The sequence below is a fragment of the Salvelinus namaycush genome, chromosome 18 (genome assembly GCF_016432855.1).
Source record: "Salvelinus namaycush isolate Seneca chromosome 18, SaNama_1.0, whole genome shotgun sequence".
Classification (NCBI taxonomy): Eukaryota; Metazoa; Chordata; class Actinopteri; order Salmoniformes; family Salmonidae; genus Salvelinus; species Salvelinus namaycush.
Window position 1 is genome coordinate 25265661 of NC_052324.1, and position 12444 is coordinate 25278104.

At 40.4% G+C, this 12444-nt stretch overlaps 2 protein-coding genes across 2 annotated transcripts in view; one reads left to right on the top strand and one right to left on the bottom strand.

Annotated features, from left to right (window-relative positions):
- The first annotated feature begins 881 nt into the window (after positions 1-881).
- On the top strand, positions 882-6864 carry LOC120063264 (ran-specific GTPase-activating protein-like). The gene is made up of 6 exons (XM_039013527.1): positions 882-1004; positions 2923-3059; positions 3343-3500; positions 3729-3857; positions 3986-4054; positions 4540-6864. Exons 1-6 carry the CDS (start codon positions 990-992, stop codon positions 4650-4652), a joined length of 621 nt encoding a protein of 206 aa, XP_038869455.1. The 5' UTR covers positions 882-989; the 3' UTR covers positions 4653-6864.
- A 3242-nt stretch (positions 6865-10106) lies between these two features.
- LOC120063262 (palmitoyltransferase ZDHHC8B-like) overlaps positions 10107-12444 on the bottom strand; it is a 114114-nt gene continuing 111776 nt past the window's right edge. Inside the window, exon 11 of the mRNA XM_039013525.1 lies at positions 10107-12148. Within this exon, the coding sequence (XP_038869453.1) occupies positions 11992-12148 (157 nt within the window). The 3' untranslated portion in view covers positions 10107-11991. The remainder of the gene's footprint in view (positions 12149-12444) is intronic.

Below are 12444 nucleotides of genomic sequence, written 5' to 3' on the forward strand. Positions count from 1 at the left end.
ATTTCACTGGATATATAAATGTGAAGCATCCGGTTGGCGTTTCCACTCACTACCAAATATGGTAACGAGAGGAAGCCCAGTCACCGGCAGTGGGAGAAGATGGAACGAGATTGATTTTTGCCGACATACTGCAAATTTTGTCATCGATTTAATTTGCTAATTTTATACGTTTAAAAGTTATTTTATGGCTCAATGTAAAGCCCTTTAAAATAGTAAAGCCCTTTAAAATTTGATCTCGATACAGTTTTCTGTTTTCAAAAGTACAATATGTATCAAACAGAGTGGACTGCATTTTGTAGACTTTACCCTTTGCCAAAGTTTCAAAAAATGGCGTTGTTTAGAAGGAGTGCAAATGGCGAATTGAGTTATTGCACACGCGCACTTCACAGAGTAGGCGTTACCTAATGGAAATATGCTAATAAATGCTAGAACGCGCCAATAGGATCTCACTAGCTCGTGCTTGGCTCTGCCCACCTCCTTGTTTGCTCTGCCCACTATGATTAATTTGCTCTCATTGTAAACGACAGGCTCTGTATCTTGGGTTAGTTATAAAAACTCTTTGGTTGCAATGTGAAAGGTTTTTGTTGACATTTTAGCTAGCTACGTATTTATCCAACGTTTCAAACACACATGCCAGTTTTGAAGATATGTAGCATCCTTTCACATAGTTATAAAATGCGTAGAGTAGACTTTGAAGTGCATTGCAAGCAAATAACCATATTTAATAAAGAAAACAATAATACACCGAGTGTAAACATGTTCGTAATTATTGTATTTGGTAAAGAGCATTTTATACGTTTAAAAGTTATTTTATGGCTCAATGTAAAGCCCTTTAAAATAGTGTCGAAAGTGGAGGGGTGCCGGGATGGGGAAAACGCGAGTAGGACATTTCGGCGCGCGAAATCTACAGCAGGAAGAGAGGAACGGCGAGTTTTTGGTTTTTGAATCAATCAAACTAAATTCCATAATCTACAAACATCTACATTAATATGGCAGATCCGAAGGTGAGGGTATGAATTTTTAACATGTGTATGTATCGTGCATTTAATGAAATGTACATTTTATTTCAATTGTAATGTTTTGGTTGGCATTCTCAAAGTTTTATATTGCTAGGGTTGTACCCAGAAAGATAAAAATGCCGGGTAGGGATGTTGATTTTTTTTTAACAACCTTGTTAAACATCAATATTGGGGATAAAAAGTGTAAAGCGGCCTCAAAACAAAATTTTCCAGATAATGGTCAATCAGTTATGCCTTTTGTTGTATGTGTCAAAAGTGTTCAACTCAATACTTTTGCCGCCCTTCTTTATACCTGGTCCAAAGCTAGCTAAGGTTAACTAGCTAGCCATATAGATAGCGAACAAGTATATAATCGTGGCGCCACTACTTTCAAAATTATTATTTAAACCTAATATGTATTTGTCTGCGATATCACTTGGACACTATTTGGCGTTGGTAAGAGTTGTCTATTACCCCTACTGTACAGTAATTGCTACTGTTAGCCAGCCAGTTGGCAACATAAGCCAGTTCCTCAGACAATGCAATAGCTACAGTAGCTAGATAGCATATTGCTTTATTCATTGTGTTCTGAGTTTACACTGATTTAACAGAGCTAGGTAAATGCAATTACCCACTGTGTCATTTACACAATAGCCAAACCTTTTTCATGTCTAGCTAGCTAACCTACTACTGTGCTAGCTGGTCAAGTGCTTTCTCAGTGGCCTAGCTAACGTTAGCAAGCTAGCTGGCTGGCTAACCCCAGGCCGAAAGAAACTAGCGTCAACTTTATCAGTACTTGTGTATACATTTAGCTAAGTAACGTTAGCTAGCTATGATGACAACACTGACATGCTATCTAAGTTATGACAGTTGTATAATAAAAGCGGATAACTTAATTAACGCAAAAAAAGACAACGATTGATAGAAGCAGATGGACAATCACAAACATAACTTTTCTGTTAATAACGTTACCTGGACAACTAACTTTAGGTAACTAACGTTACTGTTTGTACATGAGAGGTAGCCAAATTTGCAGTCAGCTACCAAAACACTAGCTTGACAAGAATGTCAGCAAGCCATCTACTGTTAGCAAGCTGCAGTAGGTTTATTTATTAGCTGCCTGAACCAAATGTATATAATGGGCCCGTGTTGCTCCATGTTTGAGTACTACTGTAATGTCTAGCTACAGTAGCTAGCAACATCCCATAGTCTTATATGGATCCATGTTGTTAGCTAAGTTGAAGCTAGCCCTTACATTACTCTCGAAAGCATGGAGCCACACGCGCCCCTTTTCATACATTTGGTTCAGGCAGCTATTAAATAAATCCTATGGCAGAAGCTAAGCTTTCTAGGTGGAATGCTGATATTATTGTCAGGTTAGTTTTTTAGTAGCTGACTGCAAATTTGGCTAGCTCACATGTTACTAACTAGCTAGAGTTTTGTTGTCCAGGAAACAAAAACGTTGTCCATCTGCTTCACCTTTCTTCCTCTTGTAAGGAGTGTTTGTCTGAGTATTATCTCAGATTATGTAATGTTAGGCCATATTACAAGTTTTGTAGTAAGTGTGAGATCATATGGATTCGCAAGGCCTTTTGTAAAGTCATCCAGCAGCAGAGGTGCTTGGCTCAGCACCAGTGACACTAAGTTTAGTTGCCACAGCAAATTGCACACAAAAGATGACCTCCAAAGCCTGATCTCTCAAATCCCTCTATTCACATCCCTCTGCAGTTAGTTGGTGAAGCCTACTGTTTTTACAGTCTGAAACACTGACTTGTAAAGTACATTTCACTAACTTGAAGTGAGATGACGATCCAAGTGGAATCACTGAAGCTCACTGAAACTTTTGAGAAGGATTTTTATTCTCAATTGATCAATTTGAATGCCAAATGCTGTCCTTAACATGTTTTAAAAATTTTTTTTATAGGAAACACCAGAAGAGCAGGAGACTTCAACAGACAATGCAGAAGAATCAAACCACGATCCCCATTATGAGCCCATCGTGTCTCTTCCAGAGCAGGATGTGAAGACACTAGAGGAGGACGAGGAGGAACTGTTCAAAATGTAAGCTGATGCTGAAAGATTTCGCTTTGAATAGCCTAACTCATTGAGCTATACACAATTTGTAATTCATTTATGGCTGAATCCTAACATCAAATTGGTAAATTCGTTTAAAAAAAATCCTTAGTCATGCACTGTCAAATGGAGACTAAGTGAAATGTTAACCTAAGTAGAAGTTAGGATTTGTCTCAAGTGTAGTGCAACTATCCAGCCCTCTGTCACCCAAGTATTGTTACTGATTCCCTCCAAAGCCTCAGCATTTTACCCATATTGTCTCTCCCCTCAGGCGGGCGAAGCTCTACCGCTTTGCCTCTGAGAACGACCCACCAGAGTGGAAGGAGCGCGGCACAGGCGACGTCAAGCTCCTGAAACACAAAGAGAAGGGCACCATCCGCCTATTGATGAGGCGAGACCGGACCTTAAAGATCTGTGCCAATCACAACAGTGAGTCACAGAACGCTTCCTGTCTAAGGCAGTAGCATTTATCACTGCAGTGCTGTCTTGTGTCGAACATAAACCTGTCCATTAACCCATGCATTGATGTTGCCTGTCCACTGAATTGTTATTTTGAGTATGAGATGATGGTGACGTATAAGCAAAACAAGTCATTGTATAGATATGTGATTATATGGGTCAGTGGCCTAAAGCCTTTTAATCTTTCTGCTCTTTCAGTTTTCCCTGTGATGGAGCTGAAGCCCAACGCCGGCAGCGACAGGGCATGGGTATGGAACACACTTGCCGACTTCGCTGATGAGCATCCCAAACCTGAACTCCTGGCAATCCGTTTCCTCAATGCAGAAAGTGAGTGTGACAACACGTCTATTTCCGTCACTGCATTAGCTTTTTACAATTCAGTCGACTTCCCATGCAAAAAGTGTGATCTGTCAATGTGTGGATGGGGTTTAAAATAACTCTTCTGTCCTTTTCAGATGCTCAGAAATTTAAGGTGAAGTTCGATGAATGCAAGGAGGAAGTCCGAAAATCTCAAGACGGATCAGGTTCGTGTACAATTATTTTTTTATCACATTATTTTTCATAACCAGTATGCAGACAATACTCTGTTCTCTGCCGCTCACTCCAGCCTGGAACTTTTTATGTCTGCTAAATTAACATGGAGAATTCAACAACTCGCTGGCCTACTATTAGGCTAGCGTTGGTATGTTCTGCCACACTTATAATTGTTCTCGCTGCAGTGTTTAATTACAAAGAACCACCATTGTTCATAAGGTCACATGTTAATCACTACCCAGTTTAGATTAATCTTATGTATCAGTGGAACAAAAAAATGTGTGAAACACTCAAGATGGAATACTCTGTCATTCAAATAGTGGACATCCCCAATGCCCCAAAACAAGCTCTTAGATGAAGACTGTTACCATCAACACTGTTGATGTAGTTTGGAGCCTCATCTTGGCCAACCTGTTTGCTCAGTCAATGGGCCACCATGACACATCAGTTAATATCATCTTTCTGTTCTCTGCAGGAGAAAACGCTGACAGTGCAAACAAAGTGGCAGAGAAACTGGAGGAACTATCTGTAAAAGACAAGACCAAGACAGAGGAAAAGGAGAAAGCGGCAGCAGAAGAGAAGAAATGAAACCAAGAACTTGCTTTACTGATCTTCAACTTGTCATTTTCTACAATAGACTCTAAAGAAACTGAATTTGGACACTTGCATATTGATTGATTTAGTTTTTTTTTTTTTTTTATGATTTGTTTACCTCGACCTTGGTGCCGCAAAAAAATTATCCATTCATTAAAATGTGCCCCTCCCCACCCGCCCTCTGCTTTTTCCCGTCATGGAAAACCAAATTGTCTGTTCTGCTCATCTGTCACTCATACTCATTTCAGACAGAAGATGTGGTGTATTGCCTGTTTTTAAAAAGAAAAATAGTTTTGTAAATTAGCCCCTTTCGAACAACCCCTTTATTTACCGCTTTCAAATTGAGAGGGGGGGGGGGGGGGGGGTTAAACCATGGGGGCTGTTTGCATGACAAATTAGGGCGGTATTAAACAATGGATGTGTTTAATGAATTTACCTGCAAAAAAAACAGCACCACGGGGTGGATTCGATTATGCTTGGCTGGGGGGCACTGGTCTATGGCACGTAACGTGAATGGGCAAAAGCGGTGAGGGAGGAGCGCACTTCTCAAATATAACAGTAATCTGTGCTGTTTAGTCATGTTGTCAACAAGGCAGCATGGTGCATCGTCCAGAAACATATTTTTCCATAAAAAAATGTGAAATTAGATTTCATTGGGAAGGAAGATAAGTAATCACTTTTGCATGTGAACACAGAATCCTACTCATTATACCACGTGCTTAATTACATCTCTTGATTTGAGCCGGCTTTCACTTGGTGCAAAACACGCCTACTCCCTCATTTACACAGACCCGATTACCTGTATTCTGGTTACAGCAGGGTTTCTAAAATTCTGTCCTCAGGACCCCAAGGGGTGCACGCTTTTGCACTAGCGCTACACAGCTGATTCAAATCAACTAATCATCAAGCTTTGAATCGGCTGTTTAGTGTTAGGGCAAAAAACTAAATGTACACCCTTTGGGTCTTGAGGACAGAGTTTGGGAAACGCTGGGTTACAGGGACTGAAAATGCAGTAATCATGACTAGGTCTTTAGGTGGCTTTTAATTTGCCATGTTTTTATACCCTACCCCTTAAAGATATACCAAAAAGCAGGTGAAAATAAGCAGTCGTGGTACGTTTGTGGGATCTTTGTATATGAAAGAGGTATCAGTGTCAATTTACCATACTGTGAAATGAGGCTTGTGATATTGGTAATTCCCACATTGGGTAAATTGTTATTCTGAAGCAAAGTTAGTTCATATGGAACAGGACTGCTTGTTAATGCCACAAGTATGGAAAATGGGCAGAAAGTACGTGTGAGGAGCAGTAATGTCTTTGGCACGAATCTCAATATGGAGGCTTCCTCTGTATCCTCTCCTTTGTCTTTACTGATCTTATACAGGCAAGGTGGTGGCTGCTTACCAGGCAGGAATTTGCCTTCACCTGTCCACGTAGTTCAGGGATTGGCAACTCCAGCCTTCTGGAGCCTACTTTGTTCAGGGATTGGCAAATCCAGCCCTTGGGAGCCTAATTGGTGTCACACTTTTGCCCAGCTAACACACCTGACTCAATCAACTAATCATGATCTTCTGTTTAGAATGCAATTCATTTAATCAGCTGTGTTCGTTACGGATGGGGGGGGAAAGTGTGACAACTCCGGCCCCTGAGGACTGGAGTTGCCCATCCCAGGTGAAGGAGAGGAAATTAGTGGAGGAAGACACTTTGGACCATTGAGACACAGCCGTAGCTTGGTAAAATCAGGTGTACTCTGGGAACTGTAGTCTGCTGCTCGCTCAGAGGTCCTACTGCAGATTCTCATTCGCATAATTCAGCAAATCAGAAAAGTGTTTGATTTAGTTTCATTTTGTTGTTGTTGACTGATCACACCGAATCAAGATGAAAGACAACGGGTTATCAGAATTAAGCGTATGCTACAGTATGTTCTGGCTCAGGTCTCCTTCCCGGTGGCTCAAGTTTGTTTTTAGGCCATAATACATTCCCTCAAAGTGAAACTAAAGCATGTAGATAAGGCATAGTGGAAGAGTGTATTGATGCGGTATTAGGTGTGCTCACCGTCCTAACCTGTCCCCACTAACTGTGTTGACCCTGCATCGAAGTACCAGTGCACCTGTAAATACATGTACATGGATGGAATGTTGCTTTTCATTTGCACTCAAATGGTTTAAGATATTTCCTCCACCTTCCAATAAAAGCTCTCAAAGACCATTTTGTCTGTCTTTGCTATTTTATGTGGAGTGAGGAATAGGGAGGGCTGTGACGGTCATGGATTTTTGGATGATGGTTATTGGTCAGCCAAATGACCGTGGTTACTGAATTTTGTTGTTGAATTTTTTGAAAAATCTGGACATTTTCTCCTATCCTTGACTCATGACTGCATGTGCTGCTGCTGCAGGGAGGGTGCATTGCCTAGGCAACCAAAGACTTGTTTGCTACAACACCTTGCTTGTTTCAGCAAAGGCCAACAAAGTTGTCACATTGTAGAGTCAATTACAGCAGAAACGGACTGAACCGCACAAATGGCCGTCTTCAATAAACTGTTCGTTCCACACAATTTTTTAAACAGCTATGACAGTTGTTTTATTTTCATGACGGTCTTCATCCATAACCGTCGGTTACGTGGTTATACGGTAATTGTGCCAGCCCTAGAGAGGAATTCCTACGCGCATCAGTCAGTTTGGTATGGACAGTCAATGCTGCCTGCCTTGCAAGATGTTCTGGATTAAAATGTTTATACACACATCCAGTAAATTATACTAACGCTTTCATCTTGGCCATGTACTGTTATAATCTCCACCTGGCACAGCCAGAAGAGGACTGGACACCCCTCAGAGCCTGGTTCCTCTCTAGGTTTCTTCCTAGGTTCCTGCCTTTCTAGGGAGTTTTTCCTAGCCACTGTGCTTCTACATCTGCATTGCTTGCTGTTTGGGGTTTTAGGCTGGGTTTCTGTACAGCACTTTGTGACATCGGCTGATGTAAAAAGGGCTTTATAAATACATTTGATAAATTACTTTTTTGCGGTAATTGATGCTTATTCACCAACCTTTTAAGTGATGTAACTGTGATGTGGTGACACGTGAAATGCATTCTAATACAGTCCACCAGATATAACTGAAATCTCATTGAACAAACAGAAACATTTCGATCTGTGTCACTGAAATATTCAACATCAATCTAGTGAATGCATAGGCTTGACAAACATTTCTTTATTCTAATTCTGTCATCAAGTGGCATATTTCCTTTCAACAAAAATAATTAAGCATGTACATTAACAGTATTTCCAATACACTGTCTACATTTATTTTTCTATTCATATAACAAATGTTACAAAATACTACATCTGCTTATGATAAGCAAGACATACAGTAACAGGTATTCTGCAATAGTTCATATTGTTCAGGTGAGGTGACTTGGGACTCGAATCAAACGTCAGTGTTACGGATTGAATTAAGCCCTTGGTAAAATATCCATCAGACTGCAAAGCACAGCAAAAATAAAAAACAAAAGTGGCAGTAATCTAAAGGAAGAATAACAACAATCACTTTTGTCATATGTGTATCTGTGCTTGAAGGGGAAGATTCAAGTATGTATCAACAATGTTGGGTCAGTCACCTGCAAGGAACACAGGTGAATTTGAGTTAAATATGAGACAAGTGACCCAGTACTGTACATTCAGCTGAAAATAGTATGGCATATTAACCTAACTAGCTCCCTTTGCCATGTGTAATATAATACAATTAGGGTCTGCTATGGGGTTGGACCAGTTGTCAATTTGTGTTTTCATATTTGAAGCTTATGGTCTGCAATTGAACTGATAATATGATAAGATGGAGAAATGGAATGGTATGTGCCACAAATAACAGGCTAAAAAAACAATACATGGCAAGGGGTATTCTCCTCTCTACTATCTCCAATGTGAGGGTCACATCTTTCTGTGTACTCTGATAAATGTATATGTTCCCAATATATACATCTATTATACGATATCTACAATTATGGTACTTTCAGTTAAAGTGAGTATCACAATGAATAGGTACAATACGTTTAAAAAAAAATGTGTCTACTATCCATAAGTGGGACCATTCAGCTATAAGCATGATTAGAATTATTGGTGGCATTTCATAGGTGGTTGTCCCACAGTGCAACCTGGTTACCTGTCATATGAGATTTCTTTGTGCAGTAAACATCATTGTCCTCTTGAAAGGCCACAATGGTCATTTAATGGATGCGGTGTGTAGTTGCAAACAAATAGGGTCCTTTACATCCATGTAAATTCTGTCTTCAACACTAAGAACGTGCAAATGACCAGGTGACATTTCTCACCTCAAATGTTCAGAGCCTTTTACAAACAAGAAAAGATACAAAACAGAGGGAAACTTTCAAGCTACATTTAATCAGTGTTTTTTTAAGAAAAGGAAAAATGTACCTATCAAACTATATCTTCTTTTCATTAGTGAACAACAAAAAAACAACAGTCCCATAGTTTTATCTATGACTTTCCTCATGTCTTGTAATTCATTTGGTTTGCTGTGCCAGACAGCTGCTGAAAGTGGATGGATTTCAGGACTACCCAGAGCTTTAACAGAATCAGGGTTAGTAGCCAACTTTGGCCCTTTTTAACCCAACTTTTTAAAATGACATTCGCTTTGTATAACTTTACATTGCTTCATCACAGTTTAATCAATAACATTTTTTACACTGTAGCATACAACAAACTAGCATACCCCCTTCCCTATATCGGCTATGGTACTTATTCATTAATTCACCTAGGTTATAAATTATCAACAAAATCCACTCAAAATACAAACATCCATTCCAAGCTTGAGTATCTGTATAAAAAGCAAGATGTATCAAACATTTTCGAAAGGTTGGAAATTAAAAAAACAAATCAATAAAAAAAAATACTAAATAACAATGGGTGACAGGTTTTCATGTAGTAACACAGCTGAAGACCTTTTCCACTCTTGATATGAATCATAACAAAACAATTATACATGGCTTTAACATAACTTATTATGGGTAGACCTATTTTACTAAAAATACTAAGTCACAAAAGTAATAAATTGCCTATCAGATGTTTTGGCGGTGCATGGCTGACTGGCTAGCTGGTGGGAGTTGTCCTGAATATGGGGAGAACCGTTTTGTTGGGGTATTCAGGATAGATCACAGATAACAGCCACCTCTGTGACACTCAGTAGCAGAGGCTTTTGTGTGTCTTCTTAGCACTGGTCTGTGTCGGGGGTCACTCTAACATGACATTGAAATCAATAGATAAGATGTTGGACTATGTTACTGATTACTGTAGCTTATGGTATACTTAAGCAATAAGGCACGAGGGGATGTGGTATATGGCCAATATACCATGGCTAAGGGCTGTCCATGCTCACAACGCAAAGCGGAGTGCCTGGATACAGCCCTTAGCCATGGTATATTGGCCATATACCACAAACCCGAGGTGTCTTTTTGCTATTATAAACTGTCTATCAACGTAATTAGAACAGTAAAAATAAATGTTTTGTCATACATGTGGTATTGGGTGTGATATACCATGACTTTCAGCCAATCAGCATTCAGGGCTCGAACCACCCAGTTTATAAAGATAAATAAATACTGGAGCTCAGCTAGAGTTGAGATGAATATGCTCCTGTACTGTAAGCCTTTAAGCACCACCTCAAAACTCAGAGGATAAATGTAGTTGGAGAAATTCAAGACCTGTGTCTCTGAGTGCCACACAGCACTGTTGTATTGCCATTTAACAGTTTGATATCCATTCAGCCTTGTGACGGTATTAGAACTATATTAAAGATTGCATTGATCTAACACTGACTGGTGCGATGTGATATTTTCTCTGTGCTGCTCAGTAATGGCCAACATGTTGTTGACGGACAAGACAGACACAGTCAGCACCTTGAAAGCACCTTGAAAGCACCTTGAATTCATAAGAGGTATGTGTATGCTTGAATCCAATGGATTGGCGCTGTATGCTTGAATCAAATGGATTGACGCTGTATGCTTGAATCAAATGGATTGACGCTGTATGCTTGAATCAAATGGATTGACGCTGTATGCTTGAATCCAATGGAGTGATGCTGTATGCTTGAATCTAATGGAGTGATGCTGTATGCTTGAATCCAATGGATTGACGCTGTATGCTTTAATCTAATGGATTGGTGCTGTATGCTTGAATCTAATGGAGTGATGCTGTATGCTTGAATCTAATGGATTGACGCTGTATGCTTGAATCCAATGGAGTGATGCTGTATGCTTGAATCTAATGGATTGACGCTGTATGCTTGAATCCAATGGAGTGATGCTGTATGCTTGAATCCAATGGATTGACGCTGTATGCTTGAATCTAATGGAGTGATGCTGTATGCTTGAATCTAATGGATTGACGCTGTATGCTTGAATCCAATGGAGTGATGCTGTATGCTTGAATCCAATGGATTGACGCTGTATGCTTGAATCCAATGGAGTGACGCTGTATGCTTGAATCCAATGGATTGACGCTGTATGCTTGAATCCAATGGATTGACGCTGTATGCTTGAATCAAATGGATTGACGCTGTATGCTTGAATCAAATGGATTGACGCTGTATGCTTGAATCAAATGGATTGACGCTGTATGCTTGAATCAAATGGATTGACGCTGTATGCTTTAATCTAATGGATTGGTGCTGTATGCTTGAATCTAATGGAGTGATGCTGTATGCTTGAATCTAATGGATTGACGCTGTATGCTGAAATCTAATGGATTGGTGCTGTATTGATGACTTATTGGGTTAGAGGTGGCTCGCCATACCATTGCTATTTCAGAGAATGTGACTGAACAAAGACATGCGGCATCATCTGTATGTGTAAGGGTGTCTGTGTATTAACCTCTCGCGGCCTGGGTGGGTGGTTAGTGAGTGTGATCATACAGAACAGCACCTAGACCGCAACTGAGATGCTGTAAACGACAAATTTAAGATCTCATTCAGACTGTCCACTGATGACCAACGCAACAAGCCACAAAATTCAACAAAACACTCAGCAAGAACATCAGCCCTCTTTAGGTTGAAGTTGCTCTTTTCCCATCAAACACACACATATCACGGCGCACTCCTCCAGTACAGACACAGAGACCAAGGGCTAGGCATGGAAAGAGCAGAGGTCCGCCAATAATTCCCAAGTAGGAAATGCTATGCGCCCCTGATTGGTCAATATCGAATAAAAAAAGGTCAAAGGAAGAAGAGAACCCTCTCTGTGTAGCACAGTTGTTGTTGTCATTGGATGTGGATGCCATGAGAATGATGCCTCTTCCCTCAAGGTTTGGCGCCCCGGGCCCCAGCCCTTTCACACAGATATCTCATAGGTTGTGCCACCCACCCCAGTCACCTTTTTGATGTTACTGTGGCGGCTAGGGCTGAGAGTGGTGCCCTGGGCACTGGAGCTGTTGGGCGCTAGATGGCAGTCTGTTTGCCCATTCACTTTACTTTGCATCATGGCCTCTCTGAATGGGGAGGGGGAAAAAACAAGAGGACATAGTTATTTGAAGTGAGAACTAACTTAGCTTTAGATATACATGCACATGCAGTATAAACACAGATCACATGGAAAGATAATTCAGTTGTCATACCAGAAAATATGTGTATTGTTCTCACATGCATGTTCTGGTGGTGTTAGTAGTTGGTCTTGTGTGGCTGGTCCCAGGAGCATGCAGTATGTAAATGACCATGACACTAGTTAGAGGACTAATGAAACACATGCCAGTGTACCTGCTGGTGCTAGCATAAATTACCATGAGTG

What these genes read in the sequence shown, in the direction of transcription:
- LOC120063264 (XM_039013527.1), top strand. An exon ending in GAGGAGGAACTGTTCAAAAT is followed by an intron (nt 3,060 to 3,342) that starts GTAAGCTGATGC and finishes CTCTCCCCTCAG; the next exon opens with GCGGGCGAAGCTCTACCGCT. An exon ending in CCGTTTCCTCAATGCAGAAA is followed by an intron (nt 3,858 to 3,985) that starts GTGAGTGTGACA and finishes TGTCCTTTTCAG; the next exon opens with ATGCTCAGAAATTTAAGGTG.